Here is a 25,367-nt window from a genome sequence, read left to right on the forward strand (position 1 = left end):
GCGCCACAGTTCCATGAGATAGGAACAGGAGGGAAACTGGCTGAGGGACTCTTTCTGTTCACTGCAACTTTTCTGTTATACTAAAATTATCCTGGGGCACCAGGGTGGCTCAGTTGGTTAAGCATCTGCCTTCGGCTCAGGTCATGATCCCAGGGTCCTGGGATCCCTGCTCAGCGGGGAGTTCGCTTCTCCCTCTGCTGCTCCCCCTGCTTGTGTTCCCTCTGATGAATAAATAAAAAAATCTTTAAAAAAATAAAGATAAAAATCATATCTGCCTTCTGAAAAGCAACAAGCTTGGTCTCTGGAAGGTTCTCTTGTCTGCGTAGGGTCTGCTTTTGGGTTCAGGTTTGCCAACTGGGGAGTTGTAGCTGCCACTGGTGTGGAAAAGTGGGGAGAATCTGAGAGCCCAGCCTGGGGTTGTTGGGGGGGTGGGGGGTGAGGCGAAGAGACGGGCAGCAGGGAGGGGGTGAGAGAGGAGCCTGGGCTGGAATGGGGCTGGGCTGCGGCCCCCCCCCGCTCCGCCCCGCAAGAAGGGAAAACTCCCTGATGGGGAAGCTCCAAAGACTTTGGAGGAAAAGGACGTTCAGCATAGGGGTTGCAAACTGGTGACCCACAGGCTGCAGACTGCCTCCAGATGTGTTTATTGGCCCTGGGTTTTGTAAAACTAATTTGAGCCAATCTATAAAAAGCCGTCAATCTCACACTAAAACTGGAATTTCCAGCTTCTCTGAAAATCTCTGCAGATCTGCTAACTCAAGGCCACCTTCCTACACGTCCTTGAGGGGCTGCAGCCCAGTCCCAGCCACCCGTGCCTCACAGGTCTGAGGTCTTGGTTGCCACTCATCCTCAGGCTTGCACCGTGTTCTCTTTTAACGGAACAGAAAGATTTCTCTGCACCATCGCAAAAATGGAAAAGCAGAAAAGAAACCAAGAGCGTTGTCTGACTTTTCTTACACCTGGCTGATTGCACACACTTCTGATCCCTACCTGGTTCCTGGAGGCACTTCTGTTTGAGAACTCAAGTCCAACATTCAATCTGTAGTCTTCACTGCAAGGCCAATAGAGTGTCCCCAGCCCGTGCCCTTGGAGCTCCACTCTTAGGTGTCCCGTGGTCAGGGTCAGACACACACACACACACACACACACACACACACACACACACACACACACATTCTTGGGCGTGAATCCCGGCTCTACCCCTTACTAGCTGGTGGTCTTGAACCAGCAGCTTAACCTCCCTGGGACTCCATTCCCTCAAGCCCCTGAGGCGAAGCAGGAGACTCAGCTGATCGCAGCGTGGGTCAGCTTATTTGGCAGGAAAATGGGTACGTGGCTGACACTGAGCTGACGTATGCCGTATGGCTGTACCAGCAGTTACGGTACTGAAATATTTCTCTACTGGTTGGTAAATAGCCACTGTCCCTCGGCCCCCTCCCAGGACCCCAGGCTTCCTCACAGCCCAGCAAGTAAGAATAACTGCCACAGAAGTCTTCCTGAGTCCAGTCGCCCCCCTCCCTTCTGATGGAGCTATGAGATAAGGCTTCCTGGCTCCGTGGGGTGGAGGGGATGTGGGGTGCCCGGTCCCTGATGGAAAAGCAGGTGGCATTTGCTGGATCTCGGCTGCCCCAGGAGGCACAGAAGTCCCCCAGATTTCAAGGAGACAGGCCTCCATGACCCTGCACAAGCCCCATGGAGACAGACAGACAGACCTGAATAATTCGTTGGGGCTGGAGATTGTGGGGATGTGAAGAGCACAGAAGGGCGGCTCCCAGACCCTGGGGCGGGGAGGCCCTATACCACCCCAAATCTCTCAGGCTAGGTCTGATGGAAAAACCTAACCAGGTGACGGGGCCCAGGGCCCAGGAAGAGGTCAGAGGTCAGGGGTCAGAGGTAGTACACTTTATTGACCGGGTTCTTCCAACATCTTGCGATGCCCCTCCCACCCCACCCCCCTGCAAAGCCAGAGCCTGAGCTTTGCCGCCGTCCCGTCCACCAGACAGGGAAGAGAATGTGTCTCTCAAACATCCAACATCTGAAGGGCTTCCGGGCCTCCGAAGAGCAGAGCGGCAGGGGTGGATGTTGGGGGGGGGTGCTGCCAGCTGGAGGGGGTTGATGGGAGCAGGGGATGAAGGTGGGCCTGAGGGGCTCAAGCTGGGTGCAGGGCTGGGGACACCCTGAGGCTCTGCCAGGCCTGGCCAGCCCCTCACTCCCCCAGTTAAGGTTAGTAGTGGTTCACAGTGAGACTGGCTTAGATTTGGCAGGGCGGCAGGGACCACGGGCAGACAGGCGCTTTCCACTCTCCCCGCCGACCCTGGGCCTGACTCACGAAGCTGGGAAGAGAGAAGTCCCCCCCTCTGTGTCCCCCTTCTGGGACAGGAAAGCCCCTTCTCTTGAGGGGCAAAGGGTAGAGGCCTAGTTCTCCTCTGGCATCCCCCAGGCTATTAGGAAGGATCGTTTACTCCTGGCTCAGAAGTTTCTAGAGCATCTCAGTGACCTTGCCCATCATTACTCCCAATTAAAAAAAAAAAAAAGTTTTTGAAATCTGGGAGTTGACTGGGGCCCATCAAACCAAGCAGTAAAAAACCTGGTAAGATCTTGGTTTAAAAAGGTAGCTCTACCTTCTCTTAGAAGCCTTGGGAGACCAGATGGAGAGACCAGTGGTGTCTCCACTGCCTGACTGGAGGCGGCGGTTTGTGGCAGCAGGGAAGGGGGGCAGGGGGCTGGTGGTGGCCCGGAGGACGGGGCAGGAAGCAGGGGCACGATGCAGGAAGCAGTGACACATGGGACATGGCAGGTTGCCCTCCAGCGCTGTGGGCCTGGGCTCAGAGGGCAGCGGGTGTGGGGGGGCCCCCCATGGGTACATCTGCCAGGCGGGCGCCGGGGCCTCGGCCCCACCGTGAGAGGCCGGGCCCGCGGTCAGGCCTTGTGACCGCCACTGCCCAGCGGCTCCTTGTGGCCGGCTGAGTAGTCCGAGGCAGGCTCGAGCCCCAGCATCTGCCGCTGCACCAGCTTGGCGTAGAGGCCGCCCTGGGCCAGAAGCTGCTGGTGCGTGCCCTGCTGCACCACGCGGCCCTTGTCCAGCACCACGATGAGGTGCGCACGCTCCACCGTGCTCAGGCGGTGCGCGATGATGAGCACTGTGTGCTTCTGCAGGTTGCCGTGGATGGCCTGCTGGATCTGGGGAGACACGAGGGCGCCGGCTCGTGCGGGCACTGCCCCCAGCCGCCCACCACCGCGTCTGGGCCTGGCTCGGCTCCCGCACCCACCACGTCGCAGCGATGCTTTCACCTCTCTGAGCCTCCGTTCCTCATTCAGGGCTCGCACATGACAGGCTTCCTGGGGTTTTGTTCACAGGGGACGGAGCTCAGGGCCCGGCACAGGGGAGGTGCGTGGCGAGTGACAGGTGAACCCTAACCTGCTAACCTGGTCACCTCTGCTCTTCCTGCTCCTTCCGGCTCGCTAACCTTCGCCGTGCCTCAAGGTCTCACCGTCAGCCCCAAAGCTCAAGCCAACGAGACCATGACCCTCAACTCCTTCGCTCATTGTCCAAATCCAACTCACGCCCGAATCCTGCAGGTGCATCTCTCCCCAGTCCATCTGGTTCTTTCCATCCTGCCACGGCTACCTGTTACTTCTCACCCGAAGGCCTGCAACCTGCCCGCCCCGCCCCCTCCCACTGCCTGCGTGGATTTAACATTTCAATCGGTTCTTGTTGAATTCCTGCTCTGAGCCACCCCCCGCCACAGCTTCGTGTCCCAAACAAGAATAAAATCCAGACTCCCTCCACCTGCCATTCTGCACTTGTCATAGACAAGAGCGCACAGCACAAAGAGCGACCCCTGATATAAACCAGGGACTTCAGTTAGTAACAATGTATTAAAACTGGCTCATCAATTGTAACGGATGCACCAGGGCAAGATGTTAATAACAGGAGAAACTGGGGGGTGAAAAGGAGATACATGGGAACTCTCTGCACTTTTTGCTCAATTTTCTTTAAAACTGAAACTTTTCTTCAAAAAAAAAAAAAAAATTCCAGGGCACCTGGGTGGCTCAGTTGGTTAAGCGACTGCCTTCGGCTCAGGTCACGATCCCAGGGTCTTGGGATCGAGCCCCGCATCGGGCTCCCTGCTCAGCGGGGAGTCTGCTTCTCCCTCTGACCCTCCTCCCTCTCGTGCTCTCTGTCTCTCATTCTCTCTCTCTCAAATAAATAAATAAAATCTTTAAAAAAAATTCCATTAATTAAAAACAAACAAACAAACCCAAACTATAACTAGGGCGTGAGGAGGCTGTGTCTATGACTCCGTCCTCAGCTTAGACTCCCACCAGCCTGACACGCTGACCTTTGGGCTTGCCTGTGAATTTGCTCTGGGCCTTTGCACCTGCTGCCCTCTCCTCCTTGGACGCTCAGCTGGCTCCTCTCCTCTTGGGTCTCAGCTCAAATGGCACCTGAAGACCCCACTTCCATCGGGGAGACGGGCACACTCCAGCAGGGCTCCGGCAGTGTAAGGCCGTGTCTCAGGGATGACCCAGCCCCCCCCCCCCCAATGCTCGGTGCTGCCAGGAGAATTGACTGTTCTAGCCAACACTTGACGGTAGGCCCCCGACCTCCCTTTCTTAGAGCGTTTAATAAAAAGGGCTTATAATTGTAAATCCTTTCTCTGTCCCTTCGATATATATATATGTGAATCTCCTACAAGTCAAGAGTGTTTTCCTCAAGGACCTGAAGGCCATTTTTGAAATGTAATCATCAGGGAGGACAGGCCTGGGTCTCGAGGCTCTACAGGAGGACAGAATTCCGGCCCGCGGCTGGCAGCCAGCAGACACCGCTCCTAACCATGTCCACACTGGCCGACCACTGGCTTTCCCGTGAGCCCGCTCCCTATGCCTTCATCCTCCTTCAATGCCTGTCACCGCTGTCCCCTCTGCACAAAGCAGAAGGGAGTCCCGCTCTTTCCCCTACTGTCACTTGCTACTGAATAAAATCTGTTTTTCCAGCGTCAGTGTCTGGCTGTGTTTCTCTGTGACAGGGGTGACCTGTCTCAATCTCTCTCTCAAATGATGGTTTCGTTTTCTCCGTGCCGTAGGCCACAGGTTGAACTCAGGCTTGTCTCCTTGTTTGTGACGTGTCTCCCCCCGGACTGGAAACGCTGCGCGGGCAGGCCTTTGTCTGGTCAGCCCCCACTGCAGCCTGGTGGCCGGGAGGAGCTCAGGGAATACCTGTGTAATCAATGATTCGACCCACGGGGGGGCCAAGGTGGCTAGTCAGTGACAAATACACCATTGGACGCTCTTTACCTTGAAAAGGGGGCTCAGGGAGCAGACAACCCTGACTCCCACGATGAGCGGAGGGCAGGGCCTCGACTCCAAATCCGCATCACATAGTTTCAGCTCTGCCAAGAGCCGGCTGGCTAGACCTTCAGCCCTGGGTCCCCTCTCCCCTGGCTCCCCGCCTTCAGCCCTGAACACCGCAGTCCGGAAGCTGACGGCCTGGGAGAGCCCCCATGGCGCCTCCAAGCCCTTCCCGGCGCCTGCCCCGTACTCTGGCGTCACCCCACCAGCCCGCAACTCACCAGGTACTCGCTCTCTGCGTCCAGAGCACTGGTGGCTTCGTCCAAGATGAGGACGGGTGGGTTCCGCACGAGAGCCCGAGCCATGGCCACCCGCTGCTTCTGTCCACCTGACAGCTGGGCACCCTTCTCCCCAGTCTCTGCGTGACAAAGGGGCCGGGGCAAGTGAGCAGAGGGTGGGGCCAGGGCAGACTTGGGGTAGAGAGAGGCCGGCGCAGACTTGGGGTAGAGAGAAGGCCCCCTCCCCTTCCTCTCCCTGTTGCCACAGGAGCTGTGCTCTTCGGGAAAAGGTGTGGGTCGAAGGGCCACCGGACAACCAACGGCTCCCAAACTCACAAAAGGATGCTCTCCTTCCCTGTTCATGCAAATCATAACAACATTCAATTGGCACCAAGATACCAATTTTTACCTATTAATTTGGCAAAGATCCCAATGTCTGATAATACACCGTCCTGGCGTGGCTGTGGGGAGACAGGCACTCCCCCACCTTCCTGGGGCAAGCACGGGGGCGGGGGGGGTGATCCCTCTGGCCGCAGGGCATATACCTCTGTGTCTATCATTTTGTGCTGTGCAAGTCTACGGATCACAAGTACAAGTGCACAACCCTGGCACCAGCACCCCCACCTCTGTGAATTGTCCCTACAATTGACTTTCCCACGTACAGTGGCAAAGGCACGTGTTATGCACGACTCACAGTACTAATACTGCAAATCAAAACAAAAGATCAACTTGAACGTCCATCAGCAGGAAACTGAATTAATTATTTAAACAAATTATCATAAAGCCCAATACCCTGGAATACTATGCAACTGTTTCAAAAAGGATCAAGGGAGCTCTTTAAGTGACAATGTGGAATGGGCACTAAGACACTGTGTTAAGTTAAAAAAAAAAAAAAGCTAGGTGCAGAATATAGGGTGCTGTTTTTTTTCTGTAAAAGGTCAGGAGGAAATAAAAATATACATTCCTATTTGCATGAAGAAGCTCCCAAAGGACATGTAAGAAGCTAACAAAAGTTTTGGTGGCCCAAGAGGAAACAGGGGCAGAGAAGGAGATGGAGTAAAACCCCTCACTGTTTATCATTTCATATGTGTTTTTAGTTTTGAACCATGCGAACAGCCCCTTCACAAGAGTTAAAATTTTAAAGTATGTTAAATATAACAAAATATATAACATAAATCAGTATATTGTTAAATTTATTATATTATTAATATAAAATTAAGCAACTATAATTAATCTGAGATATATATATATAATTTAAAAATAATAATATTTGGGGGCGCCTGGGTGGCTCAGTCAGTTAAGCAACCAACTCTTGATTTTGGCTCAAGTCACCATCTCAGGGTCGTGGGATCGAGCCCCTTGTCGGGCTCTGCCCTGGGCTTGCTGGGTGGAACCTGCTTAAGATTCTCTCTCTCTCTGGGGTGCCTGGGTGGCTCAGTTGGTTAAGCACCTGCCTTCGGCTCAGATCATGATCCCAGGGTCCTGGGCTCGAGTGCCGCATCGGGCTCCCTGCTCAGTGGGGAGCCTGCTTCTCCCTCTCCCTCTGCCCCTCCCCGCTCTGCTCATGCCTTCTCTCTCTCTAAAAAAATAATAGATAATAATAATGTTTTATGGGCGCCTGGGTGGCTCAGTTGGTTAAGCGACTGCCTTCGGCTCAGGTCATGATCCTGGAGTCCCGGGATCGAGTCCCACATCGGGCTCCCCGCTCAGCGGGGAGTCTGCTTCTCCCTCCGACCCTCCCCCCTCTCATGTGCTCTCTCTCTCTCTCTCTCATTCTCGCTCTCTCAAATAAATAAATAAAAATCTTAAAAAAAATAATGTTTTAAAACTAAATAGAGGTGGTTGGTTGCATAGTACTGTAAAGGTACTAAATGTCAAGTGAGTTTCACCTGAAATAGTGAACAGCAACTGGCAGAGAGTAATGCTTAACTCAGAGGGTCACATCCCTGAGGGTGGACCTTTCAGGCAGGGTGGAGGTGATGCTCCTGGGCTGTGTACCTGTACTGTAGCCGTCCTGGAGCTCCATGATGAAGCCGTGGGCGTTTGCCTTCTGTGCAGCCTCCACCACCATCTCGAAGGGCACGGTGGGCAGGCCGTAGGAGATGTTGTCTGTGATGGAGCGGGCGAACAGCACCGGCTCCTGGCTCACCAGGGAGATCTGTGTAGGAGAAAGGATGGGGCATGACAGGCCGGGCACGCATCCGTCCAGCTGTCACCGGGAACCTTGCCAGCCCCAGGCCTGCCTGACGCCAGGGGTCTCGGGTCTGAAATCCGAGCAGGGCCTGCGCCTGGCTGCTATAGCATCAGCTGCCTCTCTCCTTCAAAAACAACAGAGTCCACAATCTGCACAAGCCTTCAGCTTCCCCTGACCAAAAATCTGGGGCCTGCTGAGCTGGGTGCTCTGGGCTAAGCCAAGTTCCCTGACCGCTAAGAGAGCTTGCCTTCTGCCCCAGTCCTGGGGCGGCGGGGGTGGGGTGTGGTGGGGTGGGGGGGGCGGGGCGGCGCCGTAGAAAGAAAGAGAATGTAGAATGTGAGTCGCTCTGTCCACACCAGAAGACAAGAGGCCACCGCAGCCCCCAGGCCATAAAGGCCTCCCTGGTGTCCCCTCCCTCCAGAGAGAATAACTTATTTATTTTTTAAAGATTTTATTTATTTATTTGACAGAGAGAGACACAGCGAGAGAGGGAACACAAGCGGGGGGAGTGGGAGAGGGAGAAGCAGGCTCTCCACGGAGCAGGGAGCCCGATGCGGGGCTCGACCCCAGGACCCTGGGATCATGACCTGAGCCGAAGGCAGACGCCTAACAACTGAGCCACCCAGGCGCCCCCAGAGAGAATAATTTAAAGAAGCTTGTTCCATGATCCCAGTTTTAGGAATGTAGCCTACAAAAATGATATTATGGAGGATATCACTGCAACATTGTAAACAGAAAAAAATCAGTTTCATAAATTGGGGCTTAACTAATAATCACAGTGTATCCATTAAATCAAATATGCATACACGCATACACACACACACCATGATTCTGTTTTTGTTAAAAAAAAAACTTATATATGTAGGGGCGCCTGGGTGGCTCAGTCGTTTAAGCGTCTCGCTCTTGATTTTGGCTCAGGTTATGATCTCAGGGTCATAAGAGCGAGCCCTGCGTCAGCCTCTGTGCTGGGCATGGAGCCTGCTTGGGATTCTCTCTCTCTCTCCCCCTCTCTCTCTTTAAAAAAAAACGAAAAAGCAAAAAACTTATATATGTACCTTTACTTATCAATATATTTATATAAAGATAGGAAACAGGTTGGAAAGGATATTTGCTAAATTGCTAACACCAGTTAATCTCCATGGAGTGGAACTTAAAAGGCGAGATGAAGGGGAATTCTCACGTCTTAATTCCAAAATTCTCTGAATATATGGGAATGTGGTTAGATTGTTGCATTTTACTGTTTGGGGCTTATGAAAATTAAAACTTTTAATTTGAACTAAAGAGAAGGTAGTCACAAAAGAGGAAATCGAAGTACTGAACCGTATGTTAAAGTACTTGATATGTTTGGTCATCAGGAAAATGCAAAAGACCTCTGTGAACTACCTCTACGTATGTACTCACCAGCTGGCAAAAGATCAGCACTGACAATATTAACTGTCTAAGAATATTACATGTCTGAGCATATTAGCTATTGCAAAGCCTGAATAGCTCTACCTAAGGGCCACTTCCAGAACTCTGCTGGGCAGCAGCCTTGTCATCACATATCTGGGGTCACTGCTCAGCCATCTACACCTGGTTATATGCAGATGGGTAGGCATATATCACAATGTGTGGCCTCTGCCACCATCTAGAACTTGGCTAGGAGTTCTGGAATCTCTGTGCCAACCCTCAGGCTCTCCTATAATTTCACGTATGTTGATGATGGAAATGGTGCCTCCTTGATAGTTGGTTTTTCTTGTTATATGTACAACCTGAACAACCATCCAGGGATCCCTGTTCTTTTTTTTTTAATTTTTTAAAAATTTCATTTATTTATTTGACAGAGAGAGACACAGCGGGAGAGGGAACACAAGCAGGGGGAGTGGGGGAGAGAGAGGCAGGCTCCCTGCTGAGCAGGGAGCCCGATGCGGGGCTCGATCCCAGGACCCTGGGATCATGGCCTGAGCCAAAGGCAGATGCTTAAACGACTGAGCCATCCAGGCACCCCCCAGGGCATCCCTGTTCTTATGCTAGCACAGGATCAGGTGTTGAGGATCCCTTCCTGAAATGATTACCAAAAACTCTACGGTCATGAATAAGCCTCCTTTGAGTACTAGAGATGACTTAAATGTGGAGCAATTGGAACTCTCATCCACTGCTAGTGGGAATGTAAAGTGGTATGACCACCCTAGTGACAATAGCTACTAAAGTTGGGCATATACATCCACTCTGGGAGAACATACGTACCCGTGTGCACCAGAAAACGTGGACAAAGTTGTCTATGTCAGTATTGGTAATGGTAAAAACAGGAAACAACCCAAGTCTCCATCAAGGGCAGAATGCATAAATAGATTGTGACATGTTTACACAGTAGATTATCACCCAGCAACGAAAATGAATGAACTACGACCACAGCCTCAACCTGGATGTCTCACAAATAAGGCTGAGTGGAAGAAGCAAGACCCATCTGAACGCATGCTCTATGATTCCAGCCAGATAAAGTTCAAAACTAGGCAAAACACAGCTCTGTTATTTGGGGAGGCACAAAGCGATGGTAAAACTGAAGAAAAGAAAGAGAAGATCCTAAGAGTCAGGGAGATGCAGCCTCTGTGGGGAAGAGAAGGGACACACGGGGTGGAGGAGTGCTGGAATGTTCTGTTTCTTGACCTGGGCGCCGGTGCGCGGGTACGACCCTCTGAGCCTGTGTTACCTGTATCACTTCTCTGCACCTGCGTTATCGCTCGCGAGGGTGAAGGTCGGACAAAGTGCACAGGAGGACAACAAAGGCCCATTCACGTACCACGCGGTGCAGGTACTTGTGGTCATAGGCGCTGATGGGCTTCCCGTCCAGCAGCACGCAGCCCCCCTCCAGGGGGTAGAAGTTCTCCAGGATGTTGACGCAGGAACTCTTCCCACTGCCCGAGGGCCCCACAAGCGCGGTCACTTTTCCTGGGGACAGGCTGAAGGAGACATTCTGCAAGGAACAGGCAGACATGGTGTGGGGCCACTGGCTCAGATGCTCTGGCCTCGGACACCGGCGGGCACCCTTCCCAGCCCACCCATGCTCCTTTGCCATGGTTGGGCACTGCCAGCCCCTGGAATGCTCTCCTTTCTAGGATTTGGCAGGACTTGGATGCTCATTTCCACTGCCTGGGTGCCTCTTCTCCTTGTTCAGGACCCAGCTCCAATGTCCTCTCCTCTGAGAAGCCCTCCTTGACTGTTAACACCATCCCTGTGCGCTACCCCTACCACACCACCCTGATTTACTGCCTTCCTAGCACTTAGTATCTGGAATGCTCTGTTAATGATCTGCCTTCCCTGACTCCAAACTCCACGAGGACAAGGACTCCGCCTTACGTGATCCTGGCTACACTGTGAGGGAAGGGATGATGTGGGCGGGCCTCGGGCACCCCTTACCTGCAGGACTCGGGTGTGGGGCCGAGTGCGGTAGGTGAAGGTCACGTTCTCAAAGTCCACCCGGCCCTCCAGGCGGTCAGGGGCCAAGTTCCCATCATGTACCATGGTTGGCTGCCGGTCAATGAACTCAAACACCTTCTCGGCGGCCCCCACTCCCTGCATCAGGCCGCTATAGACGGAGCCCACGGACTGCGGGGGGAGGAGACACAAGTTCTTGGCCCAGTGACACCGCAGCGCTGGGACCCCCATGGTGGCCAGAGAGATGAAGAGGGTGCAGAGAGAGCAGGGACACAGCAGCCGTTCTGGGGGGGGGTGCAGGACACTGCCGGGGCCCCCCAGTAGTAGAGCAGATAATGACAACACTGATAAAAGGAGAGGAGCCAAGGAGAGCCTGGGGGGGCTCAGTTTGTTAAGCGTCTGCTTTCAGCTCAGGTCATGGTCCCAGGGTCCTGGGATCGACCCCTGCATCGGGCTCCCTGCTCCACGGGGAGCATGCTTCTCCCTCTCCCTCTGCCCCTCCCCTTGCTCATGCTCACTCTCCCTCTCTCTCTCTCAAATAAATAACATCTTAAACAAACAAACAAACAAAAACCAAAAACCCACGAGAGCAGCAATAACGAAGACTGAGCCATTGGTGAGAACACATCAGGAGCCCAGCGCCTCGTGGCCGGTACAGCTAAAGCTCACCACCGTCCTGCCTGGTGGGTGTTACCACCCCCCAGCGGAGGAAACGGAAGGGCAGGGCAGTTAAAGGAACCAGCTAGAATGTGGCAGAACAGGAATTCGGAACGGAATTCCTCTCTAGGCTGCCACAGCATTTTTAAAATTTCGGTTTTAAAAAACGGCCCTTAATTCACGCTATCCATTCTCCTTGGGTAAAAACATATACAACATAAATGTGAGTGATCATGACGACTCATTTTGCTGAGCGCTTTGCATATGTTATGGGGTAGGTTTTAGCATTATCTCATTTTTTGCTGATGAGAAAACTGAGGCACAGAGAGCTCAAGTCTCTTCCCCCAGCTCACACAGCCAGGACGTGGCAGAGCCAGGCCTTGAACCTGGGCACGGTCGGCTCCTGAGTTCAGGCCCTTGCGTGCTATGACCGAGGGGCCTGGCTGGGGAATCCAGCACAGCTAGGACTGTTATCATTAACATCAAGACAGTATCACTCATGTTAAGATACGCGCACCGTGGAGCGGTGCCCCTCACACCTCCTCCCACAGCTGGCCCCAGGTATCTGCGTACCGTCTCCTTCCAGTCCTTCCTCTGTGCATTTACAAGCACGTGCACATACATGATAAATAATTTTGAGATTTAAAAACCACGCCACTGGAATCAGCCTCTTCCCATTGCTTCATGGTGCGTCTCAGGGTCCCTTGCACGCTGGTACCCACGGATCTGCCTACATCAGTAGCTGCTGCCTAGTTTCTTATCGTGCAGACGTCCTGCTTCTGGGACTCGGATGGGCCATGCTGGCCCAATCCCTGACCCCGGCACTGGAGGACGCTTGGACTTTGCACTATGAGAAGCAACGCTTCGCTGAGCGCGCACACACCTCTGCCCACCGGAGTGGGCGTCTCTGCGGCCCAGGTTCCCAGAGGCAGAACTGCAGCGTCAAATGACAGGCTGGTGTGGCTCTAGCCGATGCAGAGCGCTAACACCCCCTCCCCCAGGCACACCCCCAGCTTTATCACTGGAGGACACGGAGGCCCGTCGTAGTGCCAGGGAGTTAAGGCCCCCACTCGAAGCATCCTCAAGCAGCGGCGGAGGGCGGCTCGGGCAGAAACACCCCAGCTCCCTGCCTCAGAGTCAGACCCGTCTGGCTTTGAACCCGGTTCCCCCACCAGCGTGGTGGGCAAGTCCCTTAACCTGTCTGAGCCTCAGAGAAATGGGAGGTAGCATAGTACTGAGACCCCTCACGGTGTTCTTCAGAGCATTTCCTGAAACATCCTTGTCCCTGTCACTTTGCTCAGTAAATGGAGCTGCGGTAGCCACTTGGCAATACTGCCGTGTCATCGTTGGTATTGTGTTCTCTCCCCCACCTACTTAGAAAGAAACACCCCATCCGTCAGACCCTGGAGTATTTCCCCCCTTTACATCCCTCTTCCCCATCCCTCCAGCTCCCCCGGACTCCCTCCCCAAGCCAGCCCCTCACCTCCATACAGTCTCCCAGGACAAACTCGTAGATAATGAAGGAGATGAGGTTGCCGCTGGTCATCTGTCCCGAGATGACGAGGTGGCCCCCGTAGTAGAGGATACTGACCTGGACTACCAGCAGCGTGAGCTGGGGGCAGAGGGAAGGGTGGGGGACCTGGGTCACAGGGGCCTTGGCTCAGACCCTGACACGCCCCCCCCCAAACCCCCCACCCCAGGCTTCAGGGGGAGGTGAGAGCAGCTGTGGGCTGTGCTCGCCCAGCCACAGACTGAAACTCCAGCCAGGCAGGGATGTCCTCCCACATGCTGGTGCCCGGCTGTCACTCATGCCCTCCCGCTCCCCGGCCCTGGACTTCTTCCCCGCAAAGGCCCCCAGTTGGGGGGAGCCGTGGGCCTGGCGGAGAACAAGGCTTTTCTTTGTGAGGCCTTGGCACACACCCACAAAGCCCCCAGCATCCAGCCAGGCCGGGAGGGAGCTGTTAGTCCTCCTCCTCACTGGAAAGAGCATGGCTCAGGGAGGTTCAGTCCACTGGCTAAGGTCACACGGCAAGCCAGGCAGGGCACGACGATGGGCCTGTTTCCTGTCCCCACCAGGTTCCACGAAGGAGGGGCTGTGTCCAGGGCACCCTTGCCTCCCACCGCCTCTCCCCACCCCAAGCCCCTGGCTGGGTTACACCTAGATCGATGGTTAGACCACGGTGCTTTTGTGCCAGGGACAAAAGGCACCCATGCAGGTGGGCAGGCTGCTGAGAGGCTTGGCTAGCTGAGCTGGGTCTCGGGCCCTTCTCCTCTCCAGCTGGGTACCTTGAAGGGGTGGCCTGTCCTGTCACCTGGCCCCCTGGTGGATCACCACGCCTTCTTCCCCCTAAACTCCGAACCCTCCTACCCCAGCTGTGCCCCGATGTGCCCACCTCCCAGACGTGGCCAACAGACAGCCACAGGCTCCAAGTGCTCCCCGTTCTCCAGGAGGGGCTGTGATTCACCCCCAGGGAGGGAGCTAGACACTCCAATGGGGTGTGTGTGGTTGTGACACGGGGCCTGCCAGACAGTGGCCTAGGCTGGGTCCCGCTGGCCTCGGGGTGACTCCCTTCCGGGGCAAAGATGTTTCCCCAGCCACCCCATGCCCATGTGAGAGGGAAAGAGGAGGGGCCCATGAGCACATTCATTGGAAGGGTGAATTCTTTTCCAGAAAGATTTCTCCATGGACAAGCAGAAAGGTGGGACAGAGTAAAGTCAAGTGCAACCAGCCTGACACTGACACGGAGGGACCGAGGCTCGCGTCCTGGTCAAGGGATTGCCCCATCTTTGTGTCCTGCCCCCCGACAGTCAGACCTGCCCGGGCCAGGGGCACATACCCCGCTGCCCCAGACATAGTAGGTGTAGGCTGCGGCCTCCTTCCTGTTCAGCTTATACACCTGCTGCAGCTTCCGTGAGTACACCCCTGCCTCCTCCTCCTCGTTGGCAAAGCTCCGCACCGTCTTCATGGCACTGATGGTCTCCTCGGCTGTGCTGCTGGCCCTTGCCAGGGCATTCTGGACCTCTTTGGAGAGCCTCTGTGGGCAGGAGCGGGGACAAGAAGGAAGAGACCCCAAAGCAGACAGTCTCACCATCTGACGGCCCCTCGGCCTCTCCGGTTTTTCTACCCTCAGTTAGCGCCAGCTCTGTGCACGGAGCCTAAGGGCAAAAGGACAAGACCGAGCTCCCCGCTTTTCCCCATGGCCTTCTAGCTTCTTTGACAGACTCAGAGAATAGACTCTAGCTGGGTTCTTGGGGTGAGCTCCCGAGGTTCCAGCTCCTGAGGGCTGGGGGACTGATCATGAAGTCATCTCCACTACTTAAAGGTGGTTATTCACAAACACAGTATTTGGTAATCCTCTCAGAAAAGGAGCCTCAACACCTGATCCTGTGCTGGTATAAGACAGGGATGCCCCGGATGGTTGTTCAGGTTGGGCACTATACAAGAAACACCAAGTATTAAGGGGGTGCCATTTACATTATCAAAATACATTAAATTATGGTAGAGCCTGAGGACTGACTGGCACAGAGATTCCAGAACTCCTAGCCAAGTTCTAGATGGTGGTGGAGGGCTGTGAAATCTGGCTGCACTGTGTGTGTATGACTGGGTATAGATGGCTGAGAAGTCATCCCAAGTGGCGGACCACCAGGCTGCTGCCCACCAGCGTTATGGAAGTGGCCCCTGGGCAGAGCTGTTCAGGCCTTGCAACAGTTAACATGCTCAGATTCTCAAACCATCAAGGAAGGTTGCCAGGGAGGCCAGGCCAGGATCATGCATGGGCGCGTCCCATGACCTTCCAGTCTCACTGAGGCCATCAGAAGCACGCAGCATGTTCTGGCAACTCGGGTGGAGCCATTCTGTGTCCTGAGTCATGTCTGACCGTGGGCAGGGTGTGTGTGGCTTGTGGCGATGACTCGGTGGCTGTATTCAACACATTCAGGTACCAGCAGGAGACCTAGAGAGCTTCCTTGAGACCCCGCCCAACCGATAGGGCCTGAGGTGTGCAGGGGGGCTGATAGGGGAAGCTCCAGGGTTTCCTGCCCTGTCTGGGGGAGCTGGCCGGAAGGCAGGAAGGGCAGGGTGGGGAGCAGAGGAAGGGAAATGGCTCCAACTCATATATTTACTCTTTCTTCTCAGGGAGGAAAACAGAGGCCCGTGACCCAGAATCACGGGGGAGAGGGTCCTCCTGGGTGGTGGGCTCTGCCAGAAGGCGCAACAATGGTTGTGGGGAATGGATGCATTTTGGGGCTGGCCTCGGGCCATGGCCACCAAAGGTTCTAACTGAGCCAGTCTCTCCTGCTCAGGGGGACCCCTGTCCCCTCAGGCCTGGTCACCGGGGAAGGAGCTGCCTGCACCTGTCTAAACCCAGCCTTGGTCACTCACGGCTCAGGAGCACCCACCAAGGTGGGGAGCAGGAGGGGGTGAGGCCAGGGTCTAGCTCGTCAGGCCAGCCTTCCCGGCAGGGGCAGCGCGAGGAGTGGCCGTAGGGGACCACAGCCTGCCCACAGCTGCATCGTGGGCGAGGGCCTCGCTCCTGGGGCCTGAGCCACCCCCACATCAACACCCTACAGAAAGAGAGCAAACTCTGCACTCAGTGTAAACCAAAGTTCTTGCAAAGGCCTACAGCCTGACCCGCGTCACCTCCCTGCCCTCGTTCCCTCTCGAGTCCCCTCAACCCCGCTCTAGCACCACCAGCCTCCCTGAGGCTCCTCAAACACACCAGGCACATTTCCACCTCAAGGCCTGGGCACTGGCTCTGCCCTCCGCTTGGAACGTGCTTCCCAGAGATGTCCACGTCTTTGCTCAACTGTCACCTTCTCAGAAGGACCGATTTAAAGTGCCACCCGCCATGCTCATCTCTCTCTCTCACTTTATTTTCTGCCTGAGCACTCACCACCTTCCGTCACATTCTACACTGGCGCTATTATTACTGTTACCTAGAGTCTGCCTCTTCCACTAGAACATGAGCCCCTTGAGGGCAGAAGCTTTTTGGTTTCACTGATGGATCCTGGTGCCTGGGAATAGGAGGTGCTTCATAAGGATCCTCCAAATGACCCAGCGCACAGGTGGATGGGTCCTTCAGTAGCCCCCGGGGGCTCCCCCGAGCGCCTGGTGAGGCTCCTCCCTCCCTTCGGAGCGGTGCGCACACCCCAGCAGGGACCCGGCAGGGCCTACCTTGTAGTACTTGCCGTAGATGTCGGACACCATCATGATGATGGGGAAGCCCATGAAAGTGACCAAGGACAGCTGCCACGAGAGGCTGAACATGAAGACCACCACGCCCGTGACCTTGACCGTGTTCCGCAGGAAGATGTTAATATTCTGGGAGACCAAGTCACTGACCATGGTGGTGTCTGAGGTGAGGCGGGAGATGAGGTCCCCTGGAACACAGGCAGCTCAGTTCCCACTGTGGCAATGGGGCCACTGGGTCGGGGGCAGGGCAGGAGACATGAAGGGGTTTCCGAGACAGGCACCACAGAGCTCGGGCCTCCCCTTCCTTCTGGGCGGGGAGGGGAGGGGAGAGAAGAGCAGACACCCCTCGAGGGCTGCTCTGAACCCAGCCCCCGCCACTAGCATCTCGTGACATCACATCCCACCGTACGCAGGAGGCAGTTGAGGCTCAGAAAGGGAAGCTGGTGCCACACGGCCCGTCCCTGACTGAGCCGGAACCAAAGCCATCTCTCCTCCCTGTCACTGGCAGAGGGGATAACTCCCCTCTTCCCTCAGACAGAAACAATCATCTGGGCCGTGGGGAGGAGAAACGTTCAGCACTTGGCCGGGCTAAGAGCTTCACAACTTGACGGTAGCTCCTACTATTGTTCCCATTTTTGAGATGAGAAAACAGAGGCTCAGAGGGGCCAAGTTAGTGAATGGTGGAGCCAGGGCTGGGCCGCAGGCCGGTCTGTCTCAGAGCCTGGGGTCTTGATTTTACACTGTACTGCCCTGCACCCCACCCCTCACACCCCCTTGGAGCTGAGCCTCTCAGGCCACAGGCTTGGATAGTTCTGGCCTTTGTGGTTCCCAAAGAGCAGTGGAAAGCAAGGCCTTGGCTCCTGCAGGGATCTCGGCTGGCCTGGCCAGGGTCCTCCTACAGTGGCCATAGCTCATACCGAAACCTCAGCCAGCAGGCCAGCTTCCCGGCCTCAGGCAGCGCCTCCTGGAGCGTTTCTATGCTGAACAGGATAGCAGGAAAAACCAGCCATGGAATTCCCCGACGTGAGACAAGCCCCCCCGCCCCTGGGCCCCCCTGCCGGAGGTCACCCCAGGCCGCGGGAGGACCAACCTGTGCGATTCTCGTCAAAGAAGCTCATCTCCTGGGACACCAGTGAGCGGAAGAGACGGTTTCGAAGGCGAATGTTCAGTCTGGCAAATATGAGGGTAAAAATGCCGCCCCGAATACCTGCGGCAAATGAGCTAATTGCAGATAAGAGATGTTATATATAGCACGACGTCCTTGCGACAACCAACAGCCATAACCCGGCTGCCCCCTCCCGCGGCTGGCAGGCGTGGGCCCCTTGCAGGGCAGACACAGGGAGGGACCCAAGCTCGAGCCCCTTTCCAGGGCTGGTACCACCACGCAGTCTCCCTTGTTCCCCAACTGGAGTCCCCAAGATGAGAGCAGAGAGGGGTTGTGTTTACCAGGGACAAGGGACCCAATGCTGCCAGCCAGACCCCTCTTCCTTCCAGAACAGCACAGACGAGGCTGTCCCTGGTTTCCCGTTTGGAGAGTAGCCAGGGAGAGTAAAAGGGGAACCTTGAGGCCTGAAGCCAATTTTAGGGACAAGAAGGTATGACTCGAGGGCAGGGCGCAATTGAATGGATACGGGTTCTAAGCCAGTTTGGTTGTTGGTTACCACGATGACCGGCTGAGTGACAGGCTCACCAGGGGCATCTCCTGGGCCTCCCTGACCTCCCTCCCCTGCTGCAGGCCTGGAGGAGGGGGGTGCGGGGGTGGGAGCCGGCTACCTGCCGATGGCCAGCAAGCACATGACAATGACCGCCGTGCTGAACTGCTCCATGCTCTTCTGGATGACGATGCCATCAATGGCCCGGCCGGTGTAGTAGGGAAGGAAGGTCTCTCCTGCCAGGAGACAAGGTGGGCTCAGGGGGCATCTGCAGCGGGGGGGAGCCCGTACCGGGCCTCCTGAGCCTCGGGAAGCCCACACACCACGTGTTCCGCTCAATCCTCTGACGGGGTTTTCTCTCCTGGCAAACTTCTGCTTCTCACCATGGCGGGAGGCAGGGTGGGGGCCCGTACTGCTTCAGGCCCCCTCTTTTCAGAGACCAGGAACACAGGAAACATGGGTTATTCAATCTATACCGGGGTGGTCTTGTTAATAACGGGCACCAGGCCTGAGCATAAGAAGCCACGGGACTGATTCCCCTCTGCAGGCTCTGCAGCTGGTCCTGTTATCAGCCCATTTTACAGAAGGGGGCAATGGAGCTGGAAGGCGAGGGGATGCTCAACAGGCCGCACGGCCAAAGTTCACTTCCTTCTCGCTGGCGGAGGGCTCAGAGTCCAAATTCTAGAACCTCAGAAGATGTGGATTTTCTGGTTCCAAGCAGTGCTGGAAATGGCCACCCAGCCCCTTTTGGTGAAGCACGTCAGAGTTTGCCATGTGATTTCGTACCCATTATACTACCGTATCTTCAGAACAACGCTGGGGGTGGTGTGGGGAGAGGGGGCAAGCAGGATGTCACCCCCATTTCACAGAGGTGAACAGGAGAGTCAGAGGCTGGGTGATTTGCCTGGGGTCACACAGCACAGGGAAGTTAAGAGGAAGGGCCAGAACTCAAACCCAAAGAGGGGGCTCTTTCCTACCCCTTCCTTCCCAATAACCCAGAAAGCCTGCTGTTATCCTGTGGGGATGGTGGACACGGAACTGAAGGTGGTCAGACCAGGCTGTGTCCTCACTGTCACTAGGGCTCTTTCCTTGGGCATACAGTAGGCGCTCAGTCAGGGTCAGTAAATGAATCCTGACCCGCTCTGTGTGAGACGGTGAGGCCTTCTGTGGGGTGCTGCTGCCCTCTGCTGGTCTGGGCACAGGGACCACAAGGTGGCAGCCTCGAGGGCCTCAGTACCCACAGTCCATTAGATGGGGTTTCTCGCTGTGGACACTGTGGAGTCCACCTGAGTTGAAGTTCAGCCTCAGTTTACCCGCAGCAAAAAAAAAAGGGCATCGGCGAGCTCCAAGAGCAGCTCGACTTCAGCAAACACTGATGATGATATCAAGCACAACAAACACGGAGCCCTTCCTGGGTAACAGGCGTTGCGCTAAGCATGTGCGCAAACTCTTGTTGAATCCACGCAAGAATCCCACGAAACTCTCCAATCCATTGGCATATCCTGGGCCTCCACCTTCAAAATATTGTTGACCTTTGAACAACGGGGGTTTGAACTGCGCAGGCCCACTTACACGTGGGTTTCTTCCATAAATGCAGTACTGGACTGTAAGTGTATTTTCCTTATGATTTTTCCTACTAACGTTGTCTTTCCTGTGGCTCGCTTTACTCTAAGAATACAGTGTATAATACATAGAACATGCAAAATATGCGCTAATCTCCTGTTTATGTGACCAGCAAGACTTCCAGTCAATGGGCTATTCGTAGTTAAGCTCTAGGGGAATCAAAAGTCATACGTGCATTTTCAACTATTCCCCGTATTGTTCAAGGGTCAACAGTATCTCCAGAATCCAACCTCTTTCACTGCCCCTACTGCTGCCACCTGGGTTCAAATCTCCAACCTCACTCGGACTTCCTCAGCCAACTCCTGGTCCTCCCTGCTGCCACCCTGTTCCCATCAGTCTGTTCTCCACCCAGCATACAGTGGGGCCCTAGGAAACCCAAGTCAGACCTTGTCACTCCTCAGGCTTCCATCTCATTCAGGGTAAAAATCAAAGCCCTTACAGTGGCCAATGGCACCCTACATGACCAGGCACCTGCTACTGCCCTGACTTCATCTTCTACTTTCTTTCTGCCTACCCGCCCTCCCCCCCACACACACATTGCTCCAGCTACGCTGGCCTCTTTGCCTTTCCTTTCACAACCAGGCCCCTTCCTGCCTCAGGACCTTTGCACGGGCTGTTCCCTCTGCCTAGAGCATTGTTACCCTGGATATCTGCTCCCTCACCTTTTCCAAGTCTCCAATGCCCCCCAGTAATCCCATAGGAGTGCTATCACCAGTCTTCCCATTTTACAGATGAGGAAATAAAGGCTAAGGTACTTGCCCAAGGTTTTCTAGTTGGGTTGCTATGAAATCCATATAAAAGAATTTCAATGTACTAGGAGATGCTCCACACTAAAACTAACCTCTTTTCACAATGGGCAGTTTTTCTTTTGGATCATGAGGTTTCAGAAAAAGCTGGCCCCACCTGGAGGCTTGCTGATTGAGAAAAATTATCAGTAGTCACAGTCCCTAACTTGTGTGAAGTACTTACTTTTGCCGGCACTGCACTCCAGCTCACCCAACTCACAAGAGCCCAGCGACACCCCACTTTTGGGATGAGAAGCTGAGGCTTGGCCAGGTTCCGTAACCTTGTCTCAGGTGATCAGTGCAGTTGGGGGCCTGATCTCAAGTCCAAGTCCTTAACCTCGACGCAATCCTGCGGGCTGGCAGACTCTGCTCGGCTGTATTGTAGGACATCTGTATTCCCTGAGCACGTAGCAGCTGACAACAGGGCCCCAGCGGTGGCGGGGGGGAAACGAGGTCGTGGGTGACATCTGCTTACACAGATAGGATGGTCATGTGTTCATTCATTCTGTGATCCTGCCTCTGTACCAGGTTGTGGGCGGGGGGGCCTGGGGTGAGTCAGACCTGGCCCAAAGGGCCCAAAGGGGCTCAAATCCTGGTGGGGGGGCAGGACAGTGGACGCATGATTTTTATGTCACCTGTGCTACAACTGAGGTGCAGATAAAGGATCACAGTCAGTATAACTCAAGAGGGCTTCTCGGAGCAGGGGACATTGGGATCTTGAAACATGAGCAGGAGAAACTATCTGGTTAAATGGAAAGGGGTCATCCCAATACTCGCAGCCACAAATATCTACTGGGAGCCCTCTAGGTGCCAGGAGCTATCTGCGGTGTCTTATTCATGTTAACTTACTGAACCTCATAAGCCCCTATTGCGATAGGTACTGTTATTATGCCCATTTTACAGATGAGGAGACTGAGACCCCGAGAGGTTAAGTAACTTGCATAAAATCACACAGCGGTCAAGGGTTTGAGACTGAGAGGGCAGAGGGTCAATAGTGAGAGGAAAGGGGTCAGCTCTGGGGCTTGCCTGTCCTGTCTGAGAACACTCTGGCTTTGGGGCCGCTCCCAGATGCTGTCTGTTAAATGTGTAACAACTCAGAACGGCTAACATTTCTGCGTACTTACCAAGCTTGTACCAAGCTCCGGACCTGTCTTTCTATCTGTTCTATTCAAGCTTTCCAATGTCATGAAACATGGAGGATGCTAACAATCCCCATTTCACAGAAGCAAGGCTCTGAAAGGGTCCGATAACTTGCCTGCAAGCACACAACCAGGTAAGGAGCAGGACTGCAGTGCATGCCGAGGGCTTGTGGCCCCCGGAACCCATGGATTTTTGACCTTGAGATGTCACCTTCCCACCCACCTTGTCTGAGCAAGCACTTTTACACTGTTTGGGCCAGAACCACAGTAACAAATACATTTTACGTGACAAACCAGGACACACTTACATGTAGGCACACGTACCTAAAATAAAAGTTTCACCAAACAGTACTTACTCTTATCACAGAGAACATAATTCTGACGGTCTCTAGTATATTCTGCTTCATTACAAAAAATGCTTTGTTTGACCCAGTGATCCCACTTCCAGGAATTTATCCTACAAATACACCAACATTTATATGAAATGTGTATGAACAAGGTTATTTACTGTCAGAGAAAAGACTCCAAGCACCTTGACGGGCCAACAAAGGAGACCAACTAAATAATCTCTGGAACGGCCTCACAGTGGACTATTGAGCAGCCAAATAAAAGAATGAGGTACTGATTGGAAATTTCTAAAATACACCGTTAAGGGTGTATTAAGGGGCACCTGGGTGGCTCAGTCGTTAAGCGTCTGCCTTCGGCTCAGGTCATGATCCCAGGGTCCTGAGATCGAGCCCCGCATCGGGCTCCCTGCTCCGCGGGAGGCCTGCTTCCCCCTCTCCCACTCCCCCTGCTTGTGTTCCCTCTCTCCCTGTGTCTCTCTCTGTCAAATAAGTAAATAAAATCTTTAAAAATAAAATAAAATAAATAAAATAAAATAAAACACATTGTTAAGTGGTAAAAGCAAGACACGAAATAATGTGTGAGAGGTGGTGAGAGTAACAGGTTCATTTTTGCTTGTAGCTTCCAGAATGAAACCCTGGAAGAATATACAAGAAATGAAGAAAAGCGGTTTCTCACCCACTTGGAAGCTTCCGGAACATTTTCCTGTAGTTAGCCTTCAACAGGGAGATCAGGGCAGTCAGAGGCAGAATTAGGAGTGAAACTCTCAATGTTTGCCTCTTCACATCAATTTGATGTTTGAACCACATGAATAAAATGTTAAAAGATTTAAGAGGAAGGATGCGGTAGTTGCTTTCCAGGGTGCCTGCCAGGCCCCCTGGCTCCTCACTTACCCAGAGCCGCCACGATGAGGAAGAAGGAAGCTGCCACGAGGAAGGCCACGTCGGGCTTGGTGTAGGACAGCAGCTTTTGTAGCGTGGCCCCAGATGCCTGCTCACGAGGGGACCGGCGCTCCCCCGGGAAGCCCTCGGCCCCGGCCCCGGCCCCCGGCTCGAGGGCCTTGGCGTCCGGCCGCACCGTGGACAGTAACCACCAGAGCACGAAGGAGGTGGCGAGTGAGATGTAAGTCCACACAAAGAGGGCCCAGAACCACGGGTCCCGGACCGGCTTGCGCACCTCGGAGAAGAGCAACAGCTTGACCATGGTGTAGATGCCCACGAAGAGGCACACGAGGGCGATGATGGTCCAGGAGGCCCGAAGCCGCCGGGGCCCCAGGGCGCTGTTCTTGGCCACACCGATGGTGGCTCCCAGCAGAAGGCAGCTGCGGTACAGGCAGGCTGCCCACAGGTCCAGCACCGAGTCAAAGATGTTGAAGTGGCGGATGTCCTCCAGCAGGCTGCGGTCCAGGTGGCTGAGGATGTAGATGGCCGTGGTCATGCCAACGTCCATGCTCATGAAGGCCAGGGTCACCACCACCGCCTTCCACAGCTGCATTCTGCTGGCTGGTGGTGGGCAGGTGCCGAGGAGCAGGCTCTAGCTCATGGGGGCAAGGCCATGGTCCGTGGGGGCGAGGCCAGACCTATAGGGGGCAACAGGGCAAGGGGTTCAGGTTTGCGACTTGTTGGCTGTGTGACTGTGAGCAAGTGGCTTGAGTCTCTGGGCCTCGGTCTCCTCATCTGTCAGATGGCAATGTCGGGAGCACTGAATTCACAGGACTGGTGTGAAGATCCCATTCATTTAAGGAATGTTTCCTGAGTACCAATGGGTATTGGGTGGGCCAGACTCTGTTCTCTGTATTGGGATTTAACAATGAACAAACACAAAGATCCCTGATTTTGTGGAGATGACATACCCATGTCAGAGACAGACAAACACAATAAGTAAATGATATAGTGTGTTAACATCTAGGGGCTGATGGGGCACCTGGGTGGCTCAGTCGGTTAAGCGTCTGCCTTCGGCTCGGGTCATGATCCCAGGGTCCTGGGATTAAGCCCCACGTCGGGCTCCCTGCTCAGCAGGAAGCCTGCTTCTCCCTCTCCCCCTGCCCCTCCTCCTGCTCGTGCTCTCTCTCTCTCTCAAAATAAATAAAAATTTTATTTTATTTATTTTTTTTAAAGATTTTATTTATTTATTAGAGAGAGAGAATGAGAAATAGAGAGCACAAGAGGGAAGAGGGTCAGAGGGAGAAGCAGACTCCCCGCCGAGCAGGGAGCCCGATGTGGGACTCGATCCCGGGACTCCAGGATCATGACCTGAGCCGAAGGCAGTCGCTTAACCAACTGAGCCACCCAGGCGCCCTAAATAAAAATTTTAATTAAAAAAAAAAAGAGCTAAGGGCTGGGGGGCAAAGAATGGGAAGCAGGGGATGGGGGCGATGGGGGGGTGAGAGCCGTTGTAAATAGGGGGTCCAGGGAAGACCTTGCTGTGAAGGTCACCCTTGAGCGAGACTAAAAAGACGTGAGGTAGTCCACCGCGTGGATATCTGGGGGGAAAGCATCTGCGGGTAGAACAGACGGTGACACAGCCCTGAGGTGGGAGGGTGCCGACATGCTTGAGGGACCCCACAGGGTCAGGGAGGTGAGGGTGCCGGCATCTGGAGGACCTTATGGACGCAATCGAGATAAGCAAAGAGTGCAATAAATGGTCTACTACTGATTTCTCTGAACCCATTTCCTCATTTTTAAAACAGCATGAGGGGGGCGCCTAGGTGGCTCAGTCGTTAAGCGTCCGCCCTCGGCTCAGGTCGTGATCCCAGGGTCCTGGGATCGAGCCCTGCCTCGGGCTCCCTGCTGAGCGGGAG

General features: G+C 54.5%; 1 protein-coding gene across 2 annotated transcripts; it reads right to left on the reverse strand.

Moving 5' to 3' along the window:
• Positions 1-1,955: 1,955 nt before the first annotated feature.
• Positions 1,956-24,288, reverse strand: ABCB9 (ATP binding cassette subfamily B member 9). 2 transcript variants are annotated; one of them, XM_028092518.2, is made up of 11 exons: positions 23,461-24,285; positions 18,797-18,911; positions 18,114-18,244; positions 17,006-17,211; positions 14,670-14,867; positions 13,316-13,444; positions 11,158-11,346; positions 10,541-10,714; positions 7,566-7,725; positions 5,571-5,707; positions 1,956-3,177 (listed from the first exon to the last, which is right to left on the reverse strand). In XM_028092518.2, exons 1-11 carry the CDS (start codon positions 24,059-24,061, stop codon positions 2,917-2,919), a joined length of 2,301 nt encoding a protein of 766 aa, XP_027948319.1. In that variant the 5' UTR covers positions 24,062-24,285; the 3' UTR covers positions 1,956-2,916. The 2 variants fall into 2 exon arrangements, with proteins under 2 accessions (XP_027948319.1, XP_027948320.1); XM_028092519.2 differs by lacking the exon at positions 7,566-7,725 and having other exon boundaries at positions 3,092-3,177; positions 23,461-24,288.
• Between the last annotated feature and the right edge of the window lie 1,079 nt (positions 24,289-25,367).

This window comes from Eumetopias jubatus, unplaced genomic scaffold (genome assembly GCF_037043125.1).
Source record: "Eumetopias jubatus isolate StellerSeaLion01/CBP00866 unplaced genomic scaffold, mEumJub1_p1.0 scaffold_16, whole genome shotgun sequence".
NCBI lineage: Eukaryota > Metazoa > Chordata > Mammalia > Carnivora > Otariidae > Eumetopias > Eumetopias jubatus.